A 25,790-nucleotide genomic window follows, 5' to 3' on the forward strand; every position below is an offset into this window, starting at 1 on the left:
ATATATTTTGCCAAGTTGGCAAATTTGGGTGTATCTCAAAAAGGGAAAAAATAATTGGATCTACCTCATTAGAAAATATGAACAAGGGGGTTATCCCTAATAAACCCTTTTACTTTTATCATTTTATTACTATTTGTGACATCAATTCTTTCCCACTGTGAAATTTATTACTGGTTTGGATTTGGATGCATTTAAGACATGAAATCTGTGTGTAATTGCGTGACGTGGCGGTGTTTAGTGAAATATTCTTGAACGCTCCCTTTTGGAAATATTGATGCCTCGATTCGTTGGGGAAATTAATCGTAATTAACTGAATAATTAGACTTTGTTTGATGGTTTGGTATTCTTAATAACCCCGTAAATATTAAAATAATTGAGTTTTATTAGATTATTTTGTTAATCACAAATTTTTTGAGTAAGTAAAAAGTAAATAAATACGAGACAGGAAATCGATTCAAGGGCTTAGAAGCTTGCCCTTGAACCGAATAAGTATAAACACTTCAAATTCAAATATGTTATGACTTCGCGGCAGAGGCTCGAGGCGTGAGCTTGATATGTGTGTGTGAGTCTGAATTTGCATGAACGCACAAGTTATGGTTTCTTGTATAGCATGGACTAATAGACTTGGGTATCTACTTACCATATGATTTATTGGGCTGGATTTGTACCCAGTTAGTAAAAAATCATATATAAGAATTTATTACTTATTGCATGATTAGCCCATTTATAAAGCCCACATATGTTAGGGACTTAGATTCGAAACTCGTATTAATAACCAAATAAATTGACTATTAATTGATGATTTATCTGGAAATTTCGATGTCATCATATTTAACTTTATCGCAGCAACCAAACAAGGCCTAAAAAAATATTTTACAGTTGTGATTTAAGTTATTTGGATATTTCCTAGTTACCTCGGTTATTTTATTGGGCCCTAAAATTCTTATCTACTATTATGAAAGTTAAGAAAAAATAATATTAATATTAATATTATTTTAGTTAATTAATAATGTATAAACACACGTTTGCGACATGAGAGTATATATCCATTACACACACAAAATAAAAAAAAATAAAAATAAAATAGCTAGACCTAATTAATATATTGAAAACACTATATACCAAATCAACAGCAAAACAAAATGTGCAATTAAGGTGGGTCCCACTCTAAAATGGCTGTGTTTGTACATCTAACGATTAAGAAGTGTCCAACAAGTACAAGGCCAACAAGTAGGGATGTACATAATAATGGGTGCTAGTGCAAGTTGTAACGAGCACATTTAGCTTTGATGGTCCTGTGATCCTGCTAAAATGACTAAAACACCCCTACGGCCGACTAACTTTTCCTGGACGTTCGAATAAGGTCTCGTCTAGTGGTCATGATAAGATTAATCAAAATAAGATTAAATGATTTGACGAGACTCCAATTGTTTTATCGGTCACCGGAAGGGAAAATAACTAGGTTGATCAAACGTCAAAGAATGTCCAGTTATTTAGTTAACCATGGTTAATCTCCTTAACCAAACGAGGCCGTAGGTGTAGTGGACCTTTTATTAAAATAAGTGTAAATTACGGTTACCTCCTGAAGTATGGTCAAATTACGAAAAAACCCATCTTGCGTAGATAATTACAACCAACCCCCTCCTTTTAAATATTTTTACATAAAATTTATGTAATTCGGTTATTTACCGGACCAAACCGTATATTCAGTTTGCTATACGATAAAAAATGTCGGCGTACCGAAATTTTGGTTCGGTTTTACTAATTTAATATCCATAAATTTACCTCTGGAGGGATTTTTTCGTAAGATATTACATAATTAAGGGATGGCAGTAATTACCTAGACAAAACTTCGTAATTTGACCATAAAGAGGTGTCTGTAATTTGGGGTTTTTTTTTTTTTTTTATTATTATTATTATTAAGATTCATCAATTACCAAACCGTTAATCTCGTTGCACATGTAACATAATACTTAGGATATCTTATTTTCCGTTTATTACTTCAATCAGTTAGACATAAAGTACACACACACATGATCACACAATCTTGATCAGTTGTCTGTTTTTCTGGTAAACCACCCCAGATTGCTCACAATCATGCCAAATGCAAAGGCAAATAGAACAGCCATAACCATCATACTCCTCTCCCTCACCTTCTTCAACTTCGCCGCCGGGCTCGCCACCTCAGCACCGATGTTATTCCCCGAAATTATTTTTCCGTGTTTGCCGTTTTTCTCTGGCGCATACTTCCTCTCGTCTTTCTTGGCACTTGCGTTTTCGCTGCGGCTTCTCTCTCCTTCATTCGCGGGCTTTATTACATTATCTTTATTATCCCGATCCAACTTTTCCGGAAAATCTTCATGTGGGGTTGCGACGGTTTCTTGTTGTTGATCAACCTTTGGGGGCGGCGGAGAATGCTCTGCCACCGCCGGCAGCTGCGATATTTGTGGAAGAGTAGTAGTTTTTTCCGGTGGTGGCGGGATTTTCTTCGCTTCTTTATCCCCTGCCGGAACGATCACTTTCGGCTGCCTTACGTAGAGTATGCCATCTTCGAATTTTGCGGTGATTTTGTTCGTGTCGCAATTTTCCGACACGTTGAAATCCTTATGAAAACTGCTCCACTTGTTATCACCCAATGGCCTTGCCCCACTGATTTTCAAGATTCTTGTTCTTGTTAGTTGAACTCTTAGCTGCTCTTTTGTGAACCCTGTCGAATTAATGCAATTACTTTTTTGCCCTACATATAGACATATACATACATACAATATATCGAATGTAAACACAAACTTCAAATATGCGTTAGTTTCGTGATATATCTCGAGTCATCACAATATTTTCATATTCTTTTTCTTGTGATTGTGATATATAGTATGGTTTTAAATTAAATGTAGGGTCGTCACGTGTATATACACGTACCGGGAAGATATATGAGGAGGGTGTCGCATTCTTCCTCACGTACCCAATCGAACGATGGTTCGAAATTATTCGTCACGTGAGTTGCTGCAGCTCCTATCTTTGCATCCATCTTTTATATAATCTGTTTTCTGTGATATTTGTTCTGCTTTGATGAATGAGGAAGAAACTATGATGCTTGAGATTGATTAATATGTAATGTTTTTTGTATGTATATATATACATATAGATATATAGATGCAAAACCAAGATGTTTGATTAGTATTATATATTACCTTTCTTTGGGAATAAATATACCTTTATTTCTATGGCATTTTTGAATCTTTCTTGGTTGTTTCAACAAGGTTACTTCTCCTTGGAAATTCAAGATTTTAGCCTTTTTTTTTATAATTCTTTTTATACATTTATTTATTTATTAATTAATTAATTTTTAAATTATAGTTTTATAGCTTCATCCGTAGGCAAAGAACAAAAGCATCATTCTTTTTGAAGAATTTGCCTAAATCATGGTTTTGGAATTTGGTTTATGAAACCCGTGATTACACGTTCAACCGACGTAAGTTGACTTAACTCAAGCTTCGTAATAAAAGATGAAGATCGCAATTAGATGCTACTATTCAATCAAATTAATAGCTATTATTATATCGATGCGATTAGTCCCGAATGTAGTTACTAAAAATGTTCTATCTAACGACACCTTCAAAGGAAATTCGACCATCTAATTGCCTAAGCACTATGTTTATGATAAAACAAATACCATCACTTTAATTATGCTTTTTTATTTATTTAGAAAAATCACTTTAATTATGCTAATAAATATATATTACTATTCAATATATAATGTCTATATAGTATAGGGTTAAATACAGTTTGCACCCCTAAATTATACCCTCTGTAACACTTACCCCCTTAAAGTATCATTTGTAACACTTACCCCCTCAAGCACAATTTAATTTGTATTTTTGAATTTTAATACCTTAAAAAATTATTTTATTGAAAGGAATAACTAAAAGAATAATTAAATTATACAACTAAAAATATCTGTTAAAAATACAATATTTTAAAATTTGAAACTATTATCTTGCGTTGGATACTTTTTCGTAAATAACATCTAATTGTTGTTGGACCAATTAATCAAAATACTCTATCGATAAATTTTAAAAAAATAAATACATAACTAATAAAAATATTAAGTATTTAAATTTATTTTAGTTTATTAATTATTTAAATATATTTTCATTCATTATTATCTAATATATATTACTTTTTAATTTTTTTTTCAATAATTAATTTTAGTTACTTTTCAATTTTCTATGAACAGTTAATTATTAGATTGTTATGTTTATTATTTTTTAAATTTTAAAGTATAAAATAATTGATGTTGAGGGGGTAAGTGTTACAAATGATACTTTAAGGGGGTAAGTGTTACATGAGCTATACTTCAGGGGTGCAAAGTGTATTTAGCCCTATAGTATATAGTATATACTAATAAATGGGGCCAATTTGTAATTTCTGTAAGTTATTAATCAGTTTAATTACATAAAAGAAAAAAGTAGCAGAAATGAAATCGCTGTAAATTGTAATGTAGCCCAATTTCAATTTTCAATTTTCAATTTTTAATTTTCCCTCTTTCCCATTTTCGTCTTCACTGTTACTCCGGGTAGTCTGCCGCCGTCAGCAGCGGCGGTGTATCATCCTCATGGCGGTGGGTTCGTCGATTTCCGTAATGGATTCTTTGTTCGAGAAGCTCAAGCTCGATGACCCATGGGTCCCACCCAGATCGTGGGACTCCCTTCCCTCCCAAGCCGGCGCGTCGTCTCACCCTCCGTCTCACTCTTCCCCTGCTCCCTACACTACTTCCGCTATCTCTGTAATTCATCTCTTTCTCCAACTGTGTAATTACCAACACTTGTGAATTTCTTTATGCATACAATTTTATACAGAAAGAAAAGGGTTATTTGGTTTCATACTGATGGAGTGTTAAGTTAGGTTATGGATTATATATTTATTTTAATTCGAGTCATGAACTTGGAAACTGAAACTTTTAGTTCAGACTTTGCCTTAGTTTTTAATGATTCATAAGTTTAAACCAAGGTTATCAAATCTATCCGTATGCATGTATTTTGGTACTTGAGTTGGTAATCAAAGTTACGCAAGATAATGTGGCTCTGCCCCTCGATATATGTTGACCGAATGCACACAATTAGAGCCTGCTCATGCATATGAAAACTTTTTGATAGTTGTACATTTGTCTAAGCATCGGAATTGTCTCACTTGAAGAATCAATCCAGGGAATATACCCTGTTCATTAGACTACAAGTGCAATGCAGGAAATGCGAAATGTCACTGGAGATGTATGCACTTTTATGTTTCTCAAATTCTTGTTCTTGCACTTTTATGTTTCATGGCATTTATTTCGTTTATCTTTCTATTAGGAGCCCAGTTTGGTGAGATTGGCGATGAATGCTCTCCAAGGAGTGGAATCGGCTTTGATTTCTATTGAAAAGCTGTCAGCATTACTTTGTTACAGTTCAGCAGACAGAACTTCTCATCGAATTCCAAGTTTATGGACACGATGTTCAAGCACTGTTGTTCTAGGAAATCTACTTACTTCTATTGGCCAGTTTGGTTGCATAATTTTCCTACTCCGTAGATTTGTCAACTACTTCACAACTCCAGATTGTGGTGGACTGAGAGAGCTTGAGGAAAACCGGAAAAATGATTCATGCGAAGGTGGAAATTGTCCCCCTAATAATCTCACACTGATCAATCAGGCATTTGCGATTTCTGTGGCAAAGGTCTTAGATGGTTATATATCTGCGCTTAATACATTATCCACATCCGTTCGGTTGAGGCGTTTCTTGAAGACTAACAATGGAGGTTGTCTTACTAGTATTGGGAATTCAGAAATCACGTTGTTGGAGCTTTACCTTCACACAACGGGATTGAGGACACAAATTGAAGCCCTTGGAAATATCTGCAATGTTAATCATCTGACTGTTGGCTTTCCTGTATCTTTAGAAGACTTGAGGACCAAAGCAGATTTAGAGTTCAGGGCTTTCCCAGCAAGTGGCGCTTTACTCTCATTTCTATATGCTCAGCTAAAGGTCAGCCTGTCCAAGCTGCTTTATTTCATAGTTCACGTGTGGTTAAGCTGGTGTATGTAGTTATTGACTCACTTATCAATCTCTTCTTCTGATGTTCTTCACACCAGAGTAACACTTCACATTTTTGGTAAATATTGTTCTCATTGTTTTATCCTGAAGTTCTGAGTACTACTAGCTCTGGTAAACTTTGTCAACTCTGATATCTCTTTAATTGGACGTACAATTTGATGCCATGATGCCTACACCCTTGCACTGTGTTTGTCGAAATGAGTTCAAACATGATAGGAGCATGTAATTGTATAGGAGCCATGATTAATTGCATTGAGGTAACATTGGATAATTTTGCATGTATTTTTCTTTTAATGGTACTCGTGAAAGATTAAATATACATCTTTTCTAAGTTATTCATGTTGTCTAATAGAATTTCATCTTTGATTCTTTTAGGTTGCTGATCCAGACCATTGTGCCCTCCTCAAGTTCCTCTTTCTTCAGTCCTACGAACCATATTGTGATTTTATTAGGTCATGGATTTTTGATGGCTCAATTAATGACCCTTACCATGAATTTGTCGTGGAATGCGTCAGCGATCTTTCCATTCATGCATCGGGTGACACCGGAATTGCCTCTGGCTTGCCTTTGCCCACCATTAGGGTAATTCTACCTATGTGCTATAGATCTGGAGATACTAAAGTGATGCTACTTTCTTTTCCTCTAGAGCATGTTTGATCACATGGATTAATTTATCCCAGGTACGAGATGGAGCTGCTTTACCCTGTTTTCTGGAAGAATGCCTAATTCCACTTTGTAGAACTGGTCAGCAGCTTCAAGTGATAATGAAGTTGCTTGATCTGTCTAATCATGTTGGTACATGTCATACTCATGAAGAGATCCTTCCCAGCTTGGTTGGCTTGTCCAATGAATATCCATGGTTTGCATTTCCATTCACGTTTGACAAAGGAACTATCAAAACAATGTCACTTGTGAGAGCTGGTTATTACCAACAAATGCTGGATAAAATTGAAACCATTATAACTAAGTTTGATTTTAGTTTTCAACAGGTAAAATGCTTGTTTGGCGCTCTGTTTTCCGTTTTCATTTTGTAGTTTCTGCAGTAACCCCTGCTTTTAGAATGGTTGCTTTATGAAGTCCATGTCATATTGCATTCCCATGCAGGTCTATCTTTATGTATGCATAAATCAATGACAGAGCAGTTCTTACCCTGCTCGGTTATTGATTTTGAGATTGTAATTTCATATTGAGGAATACATGAGGCACTAAGTGATCTTTGACAATTGACACACTGAGTTTCTAGGCATTTTTATCTCTTTGTGATTAAAAAAATTCTTGGTTCCTCTGATTTTATCCAACTTGAGATGTTGATTTTGATATGCCTGTGAAATTTGGTGGGTAAATTTCTCGATCTTTTAAAACATGATGGCTTGTTGCATATGGTGAAAAGTTCACTGCCATTTATCGTATTTGTTATTCCAACAGTTGTACTTTGTTCGACTTAATATGCTTTTGGCACAAAAATCTGTTTTCAGGCTTCTCAAAGTGATCAATTGAGAGTTGTGAATAACCTCACAGAAAACCTGAACCGCCAAACTTGTTCTGATGCCGATGAAAGCTTGGATCCACCTATATTTGATAAAAGAAATCAAAATATGTGAGTTATCCCTCTCTCCCCATCCTTTTGAATTTACTGTAGTGTCTCTTTGATATGGTCACAAACAACCTCTAAGGTTCAGTTAGTGTCTCAAAAAGCCTATTCTTTTTTCTCAACCATGCATTCTGCTCTTGGTATCATTGCTCTTGTTAGTTTTTTCACTCTTATTGCCATTAATATTAAACAATTCTCTACCGATTAATAGGCCGGGGGCTATGGTGGATACTGAGGTATCGAGTATTATACATGAGTACCCAGATGATGAAGATCTCGTAGAGTCATCCGAGTGCTCATTTTCTGAAAGCTCCGAGGAGCAAGATGAGGCTGATCTGATTTTTGCATCTGCGAGTGTGGAGCCAAACTATTTATCTGCTTTGGATTTCTCCTTGAGTTTATCCACTGACAATAGAGTGCGAAATCTCGACCAAAGTGAGACTTCCTGCTCTGTGAAAGATTTTCCATCTAGAATAAACCGGAAATCTAGTTACTCTACGTATCCTTCTCAGAAGAATTCATACATTATGAGTAGTGAGCAATCCCAAACTCCTGAAACTCAGGTTTCAAGTAGTGAGCACGATCTATTTCATATTGGCAGGGGAAACCACAATACATGGTTGCATTCACCTGATTGTGAATTGGAGCTAAGCATGCGATACTATGGATTGCTTAAAACTGACTTAGACATCTCAGAAAATGCCTTCAAGGTTAGTGGCAGCAACAAAGATCAGCATCAGCTTCAAACCCGTGCATCCTCGACATTGTCTACTTTTCATTTTTCAAAGCCAAAATATGAGTCTACGTTTTTCAGTATGAACCCAACTCTGAACAGAAGTTCTTTTTTCAGTCGGAAGACTGTTCTTGGAGAAAGGGGGCATGCAAATCATTCTGGTTCCCACTTTGACTTTACTTCTGTAAAAGATCCAGTGAAAACATATGCAGTCAAATTAGCAGGCGATCATGGACCTAGATTTGGGAATGAAGCTTCTGTTATAACCGAAACTCATGCTACTGGTATTGATACTAGTAATTACCTCGATATAGAAAACCAGAATGATGCTATCATAGAGAACGAGGCCAAATTGTGTAATGTTAGTTCACCTTCCAATAAAAAGGATGACGATGAAGAACACTTACCGCTTCCAAATATATACGGTGGCAGTGCTTGGGAGTCTGTGCTTGGTAGACCTGGAAAGTTTGTCAAGAGATCCGTACAAGATCACGAGACTAAATCAGTGGCTGGAGCAGATATGCCGCTGGATTTTGTGATAAAAAAATGTGTGTCGGATGAGATTTTACTTCAGTATCCTTACATTAACATTTTGTTTTATTTATTTATATATCATATTCTGGAAATATAAGCTATATCTAGTATTTCACAGGGTCCTTTTGAGTGCCTCACAGAAGCTATAATGAATATAAATTACCCTGCCTATAGTTTTTTTACGATTTAAAGCAGAGATGTCTAGTGTCGATTCCTTGACTTTTGTGGCTTTGTTGGCAATCTTTTCCATTTGGTTTTCCCTCACCATCTAAAACAACATATACTGAGACAGCAGTTATCACGTCATTTTTTGATGTTTTATTGGGTTTTCAGCTGTCTACAGTCTACCAAGCTTTCTCCTAAGATAATATGCATATTACCTTTCTCCCATTCTTCTACTACAAAACATTTGATCTAATAAGTAGTATTGGGTCAAGGCCTCGCACTTGTTTTCAAGCAATTCTGCTAGTCTTTTCCTTAAAACATATAATTAGATACAGTTATATAAGCAAGCTGACCATCAAGTTGCTTATAGAAGGATTCAAGTTGCAAGAACATTTGCAGTCGCTGCGGTGTTATCATTTCATGGAAGTAGCAGACTGGGCCGATTTATTTATCATGTCTCTTTGGCGTCATGTATGTTATTTTTCAGTTATTAATCTGATTCTATTCATTTAGTTCTCTTGCTGAGTTTTACTTGTCAAACCAGAAATGGCATGTCAATGAACTGGATAAGAGGATCCCAGAGATCCAAGGGGTTCTTGAGCTGGCGGTCCAGAGGTCTTCATGTGAAGGAGACCCTAATAAGGATCGGCTGTATGTGTATCTGGAAGAAGATTACACCAGACAGTTTTCAGCTTCTGCCATTGGTACATTTGCATTTCGATACTCTAGAAGGAAAATATTTCAGCAATGTCATGGCCCCGGGAAATTTGGCCTGTGAATTTTCATATTTCATGCATAGAAAATAACATAATTTTGAAATTGAAGAGCTAAAATTTTATAAAACTTGGGGCCTGGGGAGATTATGGAAGAAAAAATTCGAGCTCTACATATATAGGGACAGCTATTGCTCTTGAAATGGAAAGTTGTAATAAGAAAGTTATTTTGTCAATATCAAAATCACGAGATAAATTGAAGAAAAAAACTTTCTAACTCAGACATCCTCTGGGCATATACTCTTTAACTAATCTGGTTTTCCCTGTAGCTTATTTCATCTCTTGATAGATCTTCTCTCATTTGGCAGGAATCCACTCCTTTGATTTTCTGGGATTGGGCTACCGAATCGATTGGCCAGTCAGTATAGTTCTTACTCCTGCTGCATTGAAAATATATTCCAAGATATTTAATTTTTTAATACAAGTCAAGCTCGCTGTTTTCTCATTGAATGACGCTTGGTGCTTTTTTAAGGTACTTATCTAAAAATGACCTATATTTCATACTATTACATACTTGTATTTACGTGCATCTGTTCAATTGACATGGTTCAACAAGCAGGGTTATCGCTTGGAGCAACACAAAGGAGAAGTTCGCCAAATTTCATTATTAACTGAAACAAGGTACCCTTTATAAAGTTCAACTAGTTTGCGGTTTTATGCCCTATGTTGAATTACTTTATGCCCTATGTTGAATTTATTTATTTATTTATCCTGAGCCGCGTCCTTTTGGTGAGGATTGCTAAATTATGTTACAAAAGATGATCTATATCTTTGATTTTGCTACTTATTAAGTAAATTGGATGGATTCCTTATGCTTCAGCAGCTGAACCCTCGTGATTCCATCTTCTGATTTTTTTGCCTTCTTTCATTGCAGGCACAAGGTTAACCATTTCGTGTCTGCATTGCAGCAATACATACAATCACAATTATCCCAAGTATCCTGGTACAGGTTTCTACACTCTCTTAAGCACAAGGTAATTACAGAGAGAGACTCGAGCAGTTTAATTAACTTATCCATGTATTTTCAGGACTTTTTGTTCTATTTTTTGTAATCTCTCTTCCTTAATGAAACTTTTACTGTAAAAATAATATTCACCAACATAAAAGCCCTTCAAAGCAACTAGGGAGATGCATTCTCCAGAAATATTTTGAGCAATAAAATGAAATTTTTGATGTTTCACATTTTCTCGTCGTTATTTCTGAATTTTCTTTGATCCGATAGAGTCTTGTCCCATGCTATCATTAACAGATTAAAATGCTTCCATGAATCAAGATATGACATAATCTTTTTAACTCTGCAATTTCAACTTATCTTGTGTTTTTAGGTCAGAGATATGTTGGATCTGGAGTCGGTGCATATGGCATATTTGACTGAGTCTCTGCACATGTATATCTCTCTCTCTCTCACACACACACACACACACAAAAACAGATAGACGCACACACACAAAAACAGAGACACACACACACACACACACTCAAACAGAGACACACACACACACACACTCAAACAGAGACACACACACACACAAACAGAGACAGACACGCACTCAAACACAGACACACACACACACTTTTGCATGGGGTGCATGAAGATATTGCCCCCCCCCCCCCCCCCCCCCCCACCGGTTTCATTTTTCACTGCAAGGAATTTCTCTCGTAAATATAATTTTTCTATTTACTCTTGATGGTAACTTGCAGATGTTTTTTATCCAACGAAACACGATCTATTGCTGGCATTATCCAGAACATCCTGCAGTGCGCAATGGATTTTCGATCATGTTTGACTGGAAGCATTCTGGGGGCTCGATCCAATGATCAAAACTCGACCAACAGATTAGTCGACATCTCACAGGTCATCTTAATTGTCATATTCATAGTCACTAGAGCAAACTGAAAATCATAATTGTTGTAGCTCGGATCCATATAGTCCACCTAAGCTGCATATAACTTTTCTTTTATTTAACAAATGTGGTATTATTATCATGCTAAATTTGACATGTGCACAAGATTCTGCTATCTTGTAATAACACGACTAAAATATCTCGCTTGTTATGCAGGTTGACACGATAAGAAGAGCATTTGCCAAGAATCTAGAGGAGCTGTACCTACTTTATCTCCAGTCACCTAAACACGCCGAATTCGGTCTTTCTCGTTTCTGGGATTATCTTAATTATAACGAGTATTACGGAGGGGTTATGAGTAAACAAATGGGCCACCGTATCTTCTATACATAAAAATAGGCGTTATTCTCTTGCTAGCTAGACGAAAATGGCACATTGAGGCGGACCATTAATTAGGTCGAAAAATTCGGAGTCTTTCGCCTACTAATTGCTGATTAGGAGCACCACCGTCATCGATTTGTCGTATTCTTTGTCTGCTGCAAGAATTCCAGATTGTCTATGTTTCATATCGTGTGCTTTCATATTTGATCAGAGACAATGTAAATATAGATGCACGACAGGCATATTACCAGCGGGTGATTTTGTTTTTATTTATTTAATAATAATATAAAATTGTGGATTTAGAGTGACCACCTAGAGAGTTGTTTGACAAGAAGCACAAGTTGAAGAGGAATTGTCATCTACTGTATTTTGTTCTCTATAATAGTGGGATTATTAATTAAATAATTAAAAGAATCTTGTATTTGCATTGACCTTAATTATCATTCGTTTTCTTTGACGTAATTGGATTATTTATTACATGATAACTAGATTTCAACAAGAACCCTGTACTTCAATTATGAGTAGCATTTTATTGACGAGTCTTACAAGAAAAGTAGCACTTTAGAATTTTGATTTTTCTTTAATTTTATATTTTAAAATAGGGTAAATTACAATCAACCCCATGTGGTATTGTCAAATTACAAAAAAACCCTCATTATGTTTGGGTAATTACAACCACCCCATCAACTATATATCTTCTTACACGTCCACCCTTGTGGTTTCAAATATAGTGGAATCTTCGAGATTATATGAAACATTATCACTTTTGTAACCATTTTATCCCATTCGAACTCTACATTTTGAAGCAAGATGATCATATGGCTAGTATATATCAGATTGTGGTGCATCAGAAACTGTATTTTTACACAAAACGAGTACAAACTAGAGCACATTCCACGAAATCTAGATGATGTTTGTATTGAATTTGACACCATAAGGGTGGAGGTGTAAGCAAAAATTCATAGTTGAGGGGTAGATGTAATTATCCAAATAAGAGGGGTTTTTTTCCGTAAATTGACCCTCTAATTAATTATTGAGTTGATTAAAATTTAAAACGCAAGTACAATAGTGTCAATATTTTTCAACTCAAATGGTCCCACAGTTAGGCCCCCTAAACTCTAAAGTCTAAACAAAGCATATAAAAATTCCACACTTCCACATCGATGAAATAGTCAAGATTTTTCATTTAACCACTACAATAAATGTTTATTGATTTTAGGGATTCTTTTAATTATTCTACTCATTTCAATGGCTACAATTAATTTTTTCAAAGACTAAAAGAGTAATAGTAATGGCAAACTTAGAAAAAAGAAAAGAAAAGAAAAACAGCACACAGATTCTAAACTCTAAAGCAATAAATATTTTATTCAACAAAACGAATAATTTAAATCTGCTTTCAAGACCCTTTTGAATAATTTAATCAACAGTTTAAGAAAGAACAGAACTAAAAAAAAAAAAAAAACCCCAATTCGGATATGGATTGAATGTGTGAAAGCAAAACATCAGTCGGTTTGCAGTGGAGAGAGTGGACCCTTCTTGAAAGCAAATGGTAGCTGATTTATATATATATAGTAGTGTAAGCAATGATGGCATCGATTGGTGATTTGCATGTAATCATCATCCCCAACACGAGAGATTCAGTTTTCTGTTTTGTTCTGTTTACTTTTATGTTGTATAGAATATAGAGTAGCCAGTAGCCGCACACACTCTGCAAAGATTCCTTTTTTTTTCTTTTAAAGAACAGTAAGAAGAAATGGAGGCGGCGGCGGCGGCGGCGGCGGCGGGAAAGGATGATGATTCCCTTGTGTTTGAGGTCAACGGGGAGAGGTTTGAGGTCCCAAGCGTTGACCCGTCAACTACCTTGCTCGAGTTCTTGCGCTCCCGCACTCGTTTCAAGAGTGTCAAGCTTGGTTGCGGTGAAGGTGTTTGTCTCTTTGCGTCTGTGTTAATTTTTTTGTGATTCTTGAAATGGGTTCTTGAATTACTGTATTGTGCTTATCTGATTCCAATATTTGTTTATCCAATCTTTGATGGCTCTGTGTGTGTGTGTGTTTGAATTTGTGATACTTGAAATGGGCTCGTTTATTTGATTTCTGTGTGTGCTTACCTGGTTCACAATCTCTGTTTATCCAATCCTTGATGGCTGTGTGTGTGTGTGTGTGTGTGTGAGAGAGAGAGAGAGAGAGAGAGAGAGAGAGAGAGAGAGAGAGAGAGAGAGAGAGAGTTTGTCATTCTTGAAATGGGCTGTCTTATCTGATTACTGTGTGTGCTTATGTGATTCACTGTCTGTGTTTATCCAATCCTTTGATATGTGTGTATGTGTGTGTGATTCTTGAAATGGGCTCATTTAATTTCTTTGATTTCTGTGTGTGCTTTATGTGATTCATAATCTCTGTTAATCTAATCCTTGAGGGCTAGCTGTTATTGTTTCTTCTTATCAACTGTGTGTGTGTGTGTGTGTGTGTACAGTTTTCCCAGTGGTTGCTGTGTAATTTGATTTCAGTAATTACCAGAAAATAACTAACCGAATCTCTCTCCAGGTGGATGTGGTGCATGTGTGGTACTCCTCTCAAAGCACAACCCAACCCTCGACCAAATCGAACACTTCACCGTAAGTTCGTGCCTCACACTCCTCTGCAGCATAAACAACTCCTCAATCACAACAAGCGAAGGCATCGGAAACAGCAAAGATGGGTTCCATCCGATCCACAAAAGGTTCTCCGGTTTTCACGCTTCCCAATGCGGATTCTGCACCCCTGGAATGTGCATGTCACTTTTCTCCGCACTCGCTAATTCCGAAAAAACCGATCAACCCTTGACAGTTTCCGGAGCCGAAAAATCCATATCGGGGAATCTTTGCCGATGCACCGGCTATAGGCCTATAGCCGATGCATGCAAAAGCTTCGCTGCGGATGTTGACTTGGAGGATTTAGGGGTCAACTCCTTTTGGAAAAAACAAGATTCCAGAGAAGTCAAAGCTAGTCGATTACCATCCTATAATAAAAAAGATCACGTTTTGCCGTTTACTAAAGGATTCGAAGATAAGTACAAGTCGACGAAGCTTTTGAATTCTGAACAACTTAAATGGTACAGTCCCGCAACTATCGAACGGCTTCAAAACTTGTTGAATTCCGATATAGTTGAAAATGGTACGAGGATTAAGCTAGTCGTTGGCAATACTGCAAACGGATATTATAAAGAAACGGAGGTATACGATAGATACATCGATCTGAGGTACATACCCGAACTTTCGGTGGTTAAAAAGAGTAGCTCGGGTGTCGAAATCGGAGCGGCTTTGTCGATTTCGAAGGCTATATTATATCTGAAAGAAGAGGGTAAAAACGACATATACGAAAAGATTGCCGACCATATGGAGAAGATTGCTTCGGGTTTCGTCAGAAACTCGGCTAGTCTAGGTGGCAATTTGGTTATAGCACAGAGGAATTATTTCCCTTCGGATATCGCTACACTACTTCTCGCTGCGGGGTCGAGTGTCAGCTTATTATCAGGCCCCACTAAACAAGAAAAGATTACGATGGAAGAGTTCTTGCAAAGGCCGCCGCTGGGCCCCACAGATCTGCTTTTGAGCGTGCACATTCCTTTTATCGAACGAACAAAAAACGAAGCTAATTCAAGATTTCTGTTTGAAAGCTACCGCGCTTCGCCAAGGCCACTTGGAAATGCCTTGCCGTATCTAAACGCTGCGTTCTTGGCCGATGTTTCTTTGTCTGAAGAAAACGGGGCTTCGGTGAATTCTATTAAGTTGGCTTTCGGTGCTTATGGGACGAAACATGCGAAAAGGGCAGCTAAAGTTGAGGAATATCTGAAAGGGAAAACACTAAGTGTTGAAGTTCTGAACGAAGCCGTTGAATTAGTGAAAGGCGATGTGGTTTCGGATGAAGGCACTTCGTATCGTGCTTACAGGACGAGTTTAGCCGTCGGTTTTCTTTTTGAATTTCTTAATAGTTTAATATTGCCAGAAGGAGCTGATAAAAGTAACCGTGGTAGTGAAATTAGAAATACGCCGTTACTTTCATATGGAAAACAGGTTGTGGAATCTAGTACAGAATATTATCCCGTCGGAGAACCGATTACCAAATCTGGTGCTACCATCCAAGCATCAGGTTCGTTACACCGTTTTTTTTTGGTTTTTTTTTTAATTTTTTGGAATTTTCATATTATTTAGAATGTAATTTACTGCTTCTGTTTCGACAAATATGCAGGCGAAGCTGTGTACGTAGATGACATTCCTTCGCCGCCTGATTGTTTGCATGGAGCATTTATTTACAGCACAAAGCCTTTAGCTCGAGTGAGAGGCGTTTCATTCGAATCTCACCCCAAACCGACTGAAATTTCTTCTGTTATCTCTGTCAATGATATTCCAAAAGACGGCAAAAATGTCGGAAGTATGGCCATGTTTGGTACCGAACCATTATTTGCCGATGGTCTCGCTCAATTTCCTGGCCACCTCATTGCTTTTGTGGTAATTATCAACTATCTTCTTACCCTATTCTTGATTTTTTTTTTTTTTTTTCTTTTTTTCTTTTTCAATATATAGTAAAACTGATAATCTTGAACTATACGTCTAGGTTTCCGAGACGCAAAAGCGTGCTAATTTTGCTGCGAAAAATGCTGTGGTTGATTACGATACAGAAGGGTTGGATCCCCCTATTTTAACTGTCGAAGAAGCTGTCGAAAAATCGAGTTTCTTTGATGTTCCTCCTTTTGCGTATCCGAAACAAGTCGGCGATTTTGCAAAAGGAATGGCTGAAGCTGATCACACCATTCTCTCTGCTGAGGTTCCCCCTATATATATGTGTGTGTGTGTGTGTGTGTGTGTGTGTGTGTGTGTGTGTGTGTGTGTGTGTGTAGTCACTTATTTGATTCTGAATTTGGACATTGCAGATAAGACTCGGTTCGCAGTACTACTTTTACATGGAGACGCAAACTGCTCTAGCAATTCCAGATGAAGACAACTGCATGGTGGTTTACAGTTCGATTCAGTGCCCCGAATTCGCCCACAGAGTAATCGCCACCTGTCTCGGTGTTCCCGAGAATAATGTCCGTGTTCTTACGAGAAGAGTCGGTGGAGGCTTTGGTGGAAAAGCACTCAAAGCAATTCCCGTAAGTACGATTTTATTACATATATATTTTTTTATAGTTATTACATTTTCATGTAATAAAAGAAAATGTACGATTTTTCCAGGTCGCTACAGCATGTGCTCTTGCAGCTCATAAACTACGCAGACCAGTGAGAATATACCTCGATCGTAAAACGGACATGATCGTTGCTGGAGGAAGGCACCCGATGAAAATAACGTACACCGTCGGATTCAAATCCGACGGGAAGATCACAGCCTTACACCTGGACATACTGATGAATGCAGGTATTACAGCTGATATAAGCCCCATACTGCCACATAACATAATCGGCGCGATTAAAAAATACGATTTTGGAGCTTTATCCTTCGATATAAAAATATGCAAGACGAATCTTTCGAGCAAAACTGCCATGCGGGCCCCGGGCGAAGTGCAGGGTTCGTTTATAGCCGAAGCTATACTCGAGCATGTATCTTCTTTGCTATTAATGGAAGTCGATTCTGTCAGAAATAGGAATCTCCATACGTACGAAAGCTTGAAGCTTTTTTACGGGGAAGCATCGGGCGAATTGTTCGAGTTTACCCTGCCTTCTATTTGGGATAAAGTGGCGATTTCGTCGAGTTTTGAGGAGAGAATTAAAATGATTGAAGGGTTTAATGTTTCGAATAAATGGATTAAACGGGGTATTTCACGAGTGCCGATTGTGCACGAACTGATGGTGAGACCCGCACCGGGGAAAGTGAGTGTACTTTGGGATGGTTCGATTGTTGTCGAAGTTGGTGGGATTGAATTAGGGCAAGGGCTTTGGACGAAGGTCAAACAAGTTGCGGCGTATGCGCTCGGTTCGATAAAATGCGACGGAGTCGAAGAGATTATCGAGAAAATACGAGTTGTACAGACGGATACTTTGAGCTTAGTACAAGGAGGGTTTACTGCCGGGAGTACAACTTCCGAATCGAGCTGCGAAGCGGTGAGAATCTGCTGCAATTTGTTGGTCGAAAGATTGACGCCACTTAAGGAGAAGTTGGACGGTGAAATGGGATCTGTGAAATGGGATCTTTTGATTCTCCAGGTTTATACTTTTCGAATAATATTTTTTTTTTGGATTTTTTTTAATAATATTACTTTTTTTTCGTTAAGCGATTAACTTTGTGGATGCAGGCACATTATCAAAGTGTGAACTTGGCGGCGAATTCTTACTTTGTGCCGGAGTCCGATTCGAGTGCGTACCTGAACTATGGTGCTGCAGTTAGTGAGGTAAATATTTATCTCATTTAAGTAAACACTATTTTTTTTAATTAGTGCATAATATTTTCGGTTGTTTTCCCAAAAATTAACCGAAAATATAAATCTTGATACGACCTTTGTTACTTAAAAGAGCAGCTTCTACCATTTTCTTTTAATAAGACGAGTTTTACTCGTTTCGACATTACACTTATATATTCGACGAGTATAACTAATATAATAATATATACTAATTTAATTCCAGGTGGAGATAAATATCCTAACGGGAGAAACGAGAATATTGAGAACCGATATTCTGTACGATTGCGGCCAGAGCATGAACCCTGCTGTCGATTTGGGACAGGTTCAATACTTTAAAATTTACTTCTATCGTACATTTTTTTTCGAACTCGTTATTTTTTAACTGTAATCACGAAAATATGCAGATTGAAGGGGCATTTGTACAAGGACTCGGATTTTTCATGCAAGAAGAATACCTAAATAATTCGGAAGGATTGGTTATTGCAGACGGCACGTGGAACTACAAGATTCCGACCATCGACACTATCCCACAACAATTCAACGTCGAAGTCGTGAATAGTGGACATCACCAAAAACGCGTTCTCTCTTCCAAGGGTATTTTGGTCTTTTTAACAAAAATAATATTTCTCGTGAGAAAGTGAAATGCAATTTAATTATCTTTTAAACTATGCTATATAAATTTATTTTCTGCAGCTTCTGGTGAACCGCCACTGCTTCTGGCGGTATCGGTTCACTGTGCGACAAGAGCTGCCATTAGAGAGGCGAGAAAACAGCTCAAGTCTTGGGGAGCTGTGGAAGGGGTAGACTCGTCATTTCACTTGGATGTCCCTGCTACTATGCCGATTGTTAAGCAGCTCTGCGGCTTGGATAGTGTGGAGACTTACTTGCAGCTGCAGGCGAACCTCTCTCGTTGATAAATATCGAGTTATTTGCTTTCTAAATTTGTCGATGCGCAAAATATGTCGAGGTATGTATCGGTGTATTAATAAAACAGAGCAAGAAATCGATCTATAGAAAATGGAGTTTGCGATTTGATGTAATATATATTTCATCTGTAATAATTTTTAATTTTTTGGACAAATGTAATATGTTTGTTCCACATATACGGGACAAAATAGACACACGAAATAGCATATATTTGACACCAGACGGGTGAACATTTAAATTCGTAAGGATGGTTGTAAATTATAATTACCAAAATAAGATGGGCTTTTTTGTAATTTGACCTTATCTACCTTAGGGGTGAGTAATTTATCCTTTCCAGGATCAATACGAAAATTGTTTAAATATTAAAATATATAGAACTTCACAAGCGGCATTTGTGAATAAATATTTATTTATAAATTCTAATATTTAATATATTGAGTTAAAAAAATATATTTAATATATTTCAATTATAAACTTATCCAAATAAATATCATTAATCAGCAATTATTAATATCAAATCATAACAAAAGTATTTGGGATTTGCTGCCAAAACCAGAACCAAGAAAAAAGGTCAGATAATCAATGTGATTAATGCATGCATGCACGCAGAAATAATATCACGTACACGTGTCGCCACATTTTCTATTTGCTTAGTTGTATCCATGAATCTGACAGCAAGACATTTTCTTCTCTTACAAAATTGCCTTAGAATTAATCTCTGCCCAGAAAACCCCATTTTAATTAATTAGAAATGGACAAGCCTGAAAATTCCTCCGTGCAGCCGCCGCCGCCGCCGCATGACCGCCTCGTTTTCACCGTTAATGGAGAGAGATTTGAAGTCCCAGAAGTTGATCCTTCCACCACTTTACTTGAGTTCTTGCGCACAAACACCCCTTTCAAAAGTGTCAAACTCGGCTGTGGTGAAGGTATATATATATGTGTGTGTGTGTGTGTGTGTGTGTGTGTGTGTGTGTGTGTGTGTGTGTGTGTGTGTGTGTGTGTGTGTGTGTGTATCTTTTTTGTCTTCAATTATTTATTTATTTATTTATGAACAAATTAAAGTTAAACCTAATCAATCTGCAGGTGGATGTGGGGCATGTGTGGTTCTACTCTCAAAACAAAACCCTAACCCTAACCTTAACGAAATCGAACATTTCACCGTAACTTCGTGCCTCACGCTCCTCTGCAGCGTAAATAACTGCTCGATCACAACGACCGAAGGCCTCGGAAGTAGCAAAGATGGAATATTCCATCCGATCCACGAAAGATTCTCCGGTTTTCACGCTTCTCAATGCGGCTTCTGCACTCCCGGAATGTGCATGTCCCTTTTCTCAGCTATTATTAATTCCGAAAAAAACAATAATCGACCCTCGAAATCGGGATTCTCGAAACTCACGGTTTCCGAAGCCGAGAAGTCCGTATCCGGAAATCTATGCCGATGCACCGGCTATAGACCTATCGCCGATGCATGCAAGAGCTTCGCCTCCGATGTTGACTTGGAGGATTTAGGGGTCAACTCTTTCTGGCGGAAAAAACGGGACTCGAGCGAAAAAATCAACCTTAGTCGATTATTGCCACATTATAATCCGAAGGATCATGCTTCTTCGATTTTGAAAAACGGACACAATTTTGCGTCGGGGCTTTTGAATTCCGATAAGCATTCTTGGTACATGCCATTAACTATCGAGGAGCTTCAAATGTTGTTATCACAACGCTCGGATCGTACGGTCGAAAAAAACGGTAATAGAATCAAGTTGGTTGTGGGCAATACATCGAACGGTTATTACAAAGAAACCGAGAAATACGACAAATACATTGATCTAAGGTATATTCCCGAGTTATCGGTCGTTAGAAAAAATAGCTCTGGTATTGAATTCGGAGCAGCAATTTCAATCTCCAAAGTCATATCCTATTTGAAGCAGCAAAATTGCGAATCCGATTTCATATGCTCGAAAATCGCAAACCATTTGGAAAAAATCGGTTCGGAATTCGTCAGAAACTCGGCTAGTATCGGCGGAAATTTAGTGATGGCTCAGAGGAAATATTTTCCATCTGATATTACAACATTACTTCTCGCTGTCGATTCTACTGTCACCATACTGACAGGTCAGCATCCACGCAAACACGAGAAAATCACGATCGAAGAGTTCTTGCAAAAACCGCCTATGGGGCCCACAGACGTGCTTTTGAGCGTGCACATTCCTTTCATCGGACAAACAAAAAACGAGGGTAGTAATTTAAATTCGAGATTAACGTTCGAAAGCTACCGCGCTTCGCCGCGGCCTCTTGGGAATGCATTGCCGTTTTTAAATGCTGCGTTTCTGGCGGATATTTCCGAGACTGAAAATGGGGTTTTAGTGAATTATATAAATCTGGCTTTTGGTGCTTACGGCACAAAACGCGCGAAACGAGCAAGTAGAGTTGAGGAATATCTTTGCGGGAAAATACTAAGTGCTGCAGTTTTGAATGAAGCTGTCGAATTAGTGAAGAGCGACGTGGTTTCGGATGAAGGCACTTCGTACGGTGCTTATAGGTCGAGTTTAGCCATCGGTTTTCTTTTTCAGTTTCTTAGTACTTTTTCGGGTGATTCTTCGGATTATTTTAAGGAATCGTTGCTTCTAGAAGGATCTGACAGAAGCAAGAATATCGAAATGCTCTCATCTGCAAAACAAGTTGTGGAATCGAGTCGGGATTTTTTTCCGGTCGGTGAACCTATGAAGAAAATAGCTGCTTCGATCCAAGCCTCCGGTTTGTTTGTTTTTTTTTTTCCTCTGTTTTTTTACTCTGTTTTCTTCATTAAATTTAGTCGAAAAAATCGTTGTACGTATTATATATATATATATATATATATATATATACAGGTGAAGCTGTGTATGTAGATGATATTCCATCTCCACCAAATTGTCTTTACGGAGCATTTATATACAGCACTAAGCCTTCGGCTCGAATCAACAACATTTTGTTTAATTCCGATACACCAACTGCTGTTATCTCTGCCAAGGATATTCCGGAAAAAGGCGAAAACATCGGAAGCACGACTATTTTTGCTTCGGAGCCTTTATTTTCTCCTGATTTTAGTAGGTGTGCCGGTGATCGCATTGCTTTCGTGGTAAAATATATTTTTTTTTTCTTACAATTTAAAGAAATTCAAATGAAAATTAATTTTCTCCAAGTTCGATTTACATAATATTTTATATGATACATATATAGGTGGCCGAGACGCAAAAACGTGCTAATGTGGCTGCAAAAACAGCTGTTCTTGATTACGACACACGAGATTTGGATCCACCTATTTTAACAGTCGAAGAAGCTGTCGTAAGATCGAGTTTCTTCGAAGTTCCTCCCTTTTTAACTCCGTCAAATGTTGGCGATTTCGATAGAGGAATGAATGAATCTGATCATAAAATCGTCAATGCTGAGGTACTTCTTAATTTAATTATCTGCATATATTTACATCGAAATATTAGCTAAACATTTTATATGGCATTCGACAGATAAAACTAGGTTCGCAATACTACTTTTACTTGGAGAATCAAACTGCACTAGCAATACCAGACGAAGACAACACGATGACGGTTTATAGTTCGATTCAAAATCCAGAGTACGCGCAGATTGTGATAGCACGTTGCCTCGGTATTCCCGAGCATAACGTACGCGTTATTACAAGAAGAGTTGGTGGTGGATTCGGTGGAAAAGCAATGAAAGCAATCCCCGTGAGTAGTACTTTTGACCCTATCGGATCTTGATTTTTTCCAATATTCGAACATATTTTTATTTATAAATTCCGAAATCCCGATTTCTCAGGTAGCTACAGCATGTGCTCTTGCAGCACACAAACTCCGTCGCCCCGTACGAACATATCTCGATCGGAAAACGGACATGATACTCGCCGGAGGAAGACACCCGATGAAAATAACCTACACCGTCGGATTTAAATCCGACGGCAAGATCACAGCCCTCCATCTGAACATACTAATCGACGCGGGCGTAACCGAAGACTCGAGCATACTAATACCACACAACATAATTTCCTCCCTAAAAAAATACGATTTCGGCGCTCTCTCCTTCGACCTAAAACTATGCAAAACGAACCGCACGAGCAAATCCGCCATGCGGGGCCCGGGCGAAGTGCAGGGTTCTTACATAGCCGAAGCCATAATCGAAAATATAGCTTCATATCTCTCGATAAAGTCCGATGATGTCAGAACCGTAAATCTGCACGAATACGAAACCCTAAAGATATTCTACGGGAGTACTTCCGAGGAGTGTGTGGACTACACATTGCCTTTTATATGGGACAAAGTGGCGGAATCTTCGAGTTATATATCGAGGGCTTGTTTGGTTGAAGGGTTTAATAAATCCAATATTTGGATTAAACGGGGCATTTCTCGAGTGCCGATTGTGCACGAGCTTATTTTAAGGCCCGCCGCAGGGAAAGTGAGCGTACTTTGGGATGGTTCGATTGTTGTGGAAGTTGGTGGGATAGAATTAGGGCAAGGGCTTTGGACGAAGGTCAAACAAGTGGCGGCTTATGCGCTCGGTTCGATAAAATGTGGTGAGATTATTGATAAAATACGAGTTGTGCAGGCGGATACTTTGAGCTTAGTGCAAGGAGGGCTTACTGCAGCTAGCACAACTTCCGAATCGAGCTGCGAAGCGGTTAGAATCTGCTGCAATTTGTTGGTCGAACGATTAGCGCCGCTTAGGGAAACGTTGGAGGACGAAATCGGAGTACCTGTGAATTGGGAAACTTTGATTCTCCAGGTTTGTATGTATACAAAACCTCGATAAATTAATACTCGATAAATTAATAACCTTGATTAAATAATAGTTTTTCTCAGTCCCGACTCGGTGAAAACGTGTTAAATTATTAACTCGATAATTTAATAATTCGCTAAATTAATAGAATTTCCCTGATCCCGACTCTATTAATTTATAGAGGTTTAACTGTATATATATACTCTCCATAAATGAATCTCAATGGGATTTTTTTTGGCACGCAGGCGCATTTTCGGAATATAAACTTGGGGGTAAATTCGTACTTTGTGCCGGATTCGAGTTCTTCGAGGTACCTGAACTACGGTGCTGCTGTGAGTGAGGTAATTATTTTTATTTTTTTTTGTGATCAATCATCACTACTTAACCTAGGATAAAACAAATGCATGCATGCATATATCTTGAATTTAATTTGGATCATCAAATTAATTAATTGCAGGTGGAGGTGAATATTCTAACAGGAGAAACAAGAATACTAAGAACAGATATTGTGTATGATTGTGGGCAGAGCATGAATCCAGCTGTGGATTTAGGACAGGTAGTTAATTATATTTAACTTTTTTTAATTAGTACTAATTAATTATGTCTTAATTAATCTATGTTTTTTGGTGTGCAGATTGAGGGGGCTTTTGTGCAAGGACTAGGATTTTTCATGCAAGAAGAGTACTTAACAAATGCAGAAGGATTAGTAGTTACAGACAGCACATGGAATTACAAGATCCCAACAATCGACACCATACCGAAACAATTTAACGTTGAAGTGCTAAATTCGGGGCATCACCAAAATCGTATTCTCTCGTCTAAGGGTACGTATGTTACGATTTCCAATGTATATAAACCATTCAAATATCATTACAACTACTAACTAATTAACTATTATTAATATATAGCTTCCGGTGAACCACCGTTGCTTCTAGCGGCATCGGTCCACTGCGCTACTAGAGCGGCCATCGGAGCGGCTAGAGAACAAATGAAGTCTTGGGGAGCGGTCGAAGGGGTAGATTCGTCATTTCAGTTGGATGTTCCTGCTACAATGCCTGTCGTTAAGCAGCTATGCGGTTTGAATGTTGTCGAGACTTATTTGCAGAGCTTGATCGCTCTCGACCGATAATTAAACTACACAAGTCCGTTTTTTTTTTTTTTTTTGCGATTTTAAACGCGAGAGACTAAATGCGTACATTCAGTCGAATTATTTGTGAAATTATGGTTTATATCTATGTTGTTATGATGAGTTCTTGAATTTATATCGGTGAGTTGACTCAGTTACTTGAAAGTTTTTATTAATCATCATAAATTAAATTAAAGTAAAAAGGGTTCATCATTTATTTAAATTTTAAAACGAAAGCGCCTACATCATGTAATCATTACAGTAACACTTCTAAAGAATAAAGATGCCAATATAAAAAAGGGAATAATATAAATAAACCTTTTTATTTATTATTTAAATCGTGTGTCATAATTAACAAAACTGCACCATCACTATATATAAACTTGCACGAATATGTTAATTTCTATTAACAAAACTTGTGCAAATAATGCTTACAGAAGACTCTACTGTATCCCTACTATCCGATTCCGCCGTGGTGCTGCGGTGGTGCCGCCGAAAGAGGC

General features: G+C 37.6%; 4 protein-coding genes across 6 annotated transcripts; 3 read left to right on the forward strand and 1 right to left on the reverse strand.

Annotated features, from left to right (window-relative positions):
* Window positions 1-1,962: 1,962 nt before the first annotated feature.
* Window positions 1,963-3,262, reverse strand: LOC105957414 (HSP20-like chaperones superfamily protein). Its single transcript, XM_012981339.2, has 2 exons — window positions 2,917-3,262; window positions 1,963-2,707 (listed from the first exon to the last, which is right to left on the reverse strand). The coding sequence occupies exons 1-2, from the start codon at window positions 3,023-3,025 to the stop codon at window positions 2,052-2,054; spliced, it is 765 nt and encodes a 254-aa protein (XP_012836793.2). The 5' UTR covers window positions 3,026-3,262; the 3' UTR covers window positions 1,963-2,051.
* Window positions 3,263-4,434: 1,172 nt separating this feature from the next.
* On the forward strand, window positions 4,435-12,292 carry LOC105969562 (Spc97 / Spc98 family of spindle pole body (SBP) component). 3 transcript variants are annotated; one of them, XM_012994365.2, is made up of 14 exons: window positions 4,435-4,783; window positions 5,349-6,020; window positions 6,465-6,671; window positions 6,770-7,078; window positions 7,565-7,686; window positions 7,892-8,986; window positions 9,442-9,583; window positions 9,657-9,816; window positions 10,194-10,357; window positions 10,445-10,506; window positions 10,760-10,859; window positions 11,211-11,272; window positions 11,587-11,740; window positions 11,946-12,292. In XM_012994365.2, exons 1-14 carry the CDS (start codon window positions 4,613-4,615, stop codon window positions 12,120-12,122), a joined length of 3,597 nt encoding a protein of 1,198 aa, XP_012849819.2. In that variant the 5' UTR covers window positions 4,435-4,612; the 3' UTR covers window positions 12,123-12,292. The 3 variants fall into 3 exon arrangements, 2 of the variants coding, with proteins under 2 accessions (XP_012849819.2, XP_088672603.1); XR_016030731.1 differs by having other exon boundaries at window positions 4,455-4,783; window positions 10,794-10,859; XM_088816477.1 differs by having other exon boundaries at window positions 4,518-4,783; window positions 5,349-6,346.
* Window positions 12,293-13,280: 988 nt separating this feature from the next.
* LOC105956145 (abscisic-aldehyde oxidase) lies at window positions 13,281-19,696 on the forward strand. Its single transcript, XM_088816475.1, has 10 exons — window positions 13,281-14,032; window positions 14,651-16,234; window positions 16,334-16,593; window positions 16,700-16,909; window positions 17,016-17,234; window positions 17,317-18,282; window positions 18,372-18,467; window positions 18,700-18,798; window positions 18,881-19,070; window positions 19,170-19,696. The coding sequence occupies exons 1-10, from the start codon at window positions 13,864-13,866 to the stop codon at window positions 19,388-19,390; spliced, it is 4,014 nt and encodes a 1,337-aa protein (XP_088672601.1). The 5' UTR covers window positions 13,281-13,863; the 3' UTR covers window positions 19,391-19,696.
* Window positions 19,697-20,024: 328 nt separating this feature from the next.
* Window positions 20,025-25,404, forward strand: LOC105969475 (abscisic-aldehyde oxidase). The gene is made up of 10 exons (XM_012994263.2): window positions 20,025-20,329; window positions 20,487-22,151; window positions 22,265-22,512; window positions 22,614-22,823; window positions 22,898-23,116; window positions 23,208-24,167; window positions 24,407-24,502; window positions 24,619-24,717; window positions 24,796-24,985; window positions 25,070-25,404. Exons 1-10 carry the CDS (start codon window positions 20,155-20,157, stop codon window positions 25,288-25,290), a joined length of 4,083 nt encoding a protein of 1,360 aa, XP_012849717.2. The 5' UTR covers window positions 20,025-20,154; the 3' UTR covers window positions 25,291-25,404.
* Window positions 25,405-25,790: the final 386 nt, after the last annotated feature.

Source organism: Erythranthe guttata, chromosome 4 (genome assembly GCF_056151865.1).
Source record: "Erythranthe guttata isolate IM_541 chromosome 4, IM_541, whole genome shotgun sequence".
NCBI classification, from domain to species: Eukaryota; Viridiplantae; Streptophyta; class Magnoliopsida; order Lamiales; family Phrymaceae; genus Erythranthe; species Erythranthe guttata.

Excerpts from the sequence above, each read along its gene's own strand:
- LOC105969475 (XM_012994263.2), top strand. The coding sequence starts at position 20,155 with ATGGACAAGCCTGAAAATTCCTCCGTGCAGCCGCCGCCGCCGCCGCAT. Across the intron at positions 22,152-22,264 it reads TGCTTCGATCCAAGCCTCCG|GTGAAGCTGTGTATGTAGAT; the intron begins GTTTGTTTGTTT and ends ATATATATACAG. Across the intron at positions 24,503-24,618 it reads ACGGTGCTGCTGTGAGTGAG|GTGGAGGTGAATATTCTAAC; the intron begins GTAATTATTTTT and ends AATTAATTGCAG.
- LOC105956145 (XM_088816475.1), top strand. The coding sequence starts at position 13,864 with ATGGAGGCGGCGGCGGCGGCGGCGGCGGCGGGAAAGGATGATGATTCC. Across the intron at positions 16,235-16,333 it reads TGCTACCATCCAAGCATCAG|GCGAAGCTGTGTACGTAGAT; the intron begins GTTCGTTACACC and ends ACAAATATGCAG. Across the intron at positions 16,910-17,015 it reads ACACCATTCTCTCTGCTGAG|ATAAGACTCGGTTCGCAGTA; the intron begins GTTCCCCCTATA and ends TGGACATTGCAG.
- LOC105969562 (XM_012994365.2), top strand. The coding sequence starts at position 4,613 with ATGGCGGTGGGTTCGTCGATTTCCGTAATGGATTCTTTGTTCGAGAAG. Across the intron at positions 10,507-10,759 it reads TCATTATTAACTGAAACAAG|GCACAAGGTTAACCATTTCG; the intron begins GTACCCTTTATA and ends CTTTCATTGCAG. Across the intron at positions 10,860-11,210 it reads TACACTCTCTTAAGCACAAG|GTCAGAGATATGTTGGATCT; the intron begins GTAATTACAGAG and ends TTGTGTTTTTAG.
- LOC105957414 (XM_012981339.2), bottom strand. The coding sequence starts at position 3,025 with ATGGATGCAAAGATAGGAGCTGCAGCAACTCACGTGACGAATAATTTC. Across the intron at positions 2,708-2,916 it reads CCTCCTCATATATCTTCCCG|GGTTCACAAAAGAGCAGCTA; the intron begins GTACGTGTATAT and ends TTAATTCGACAG.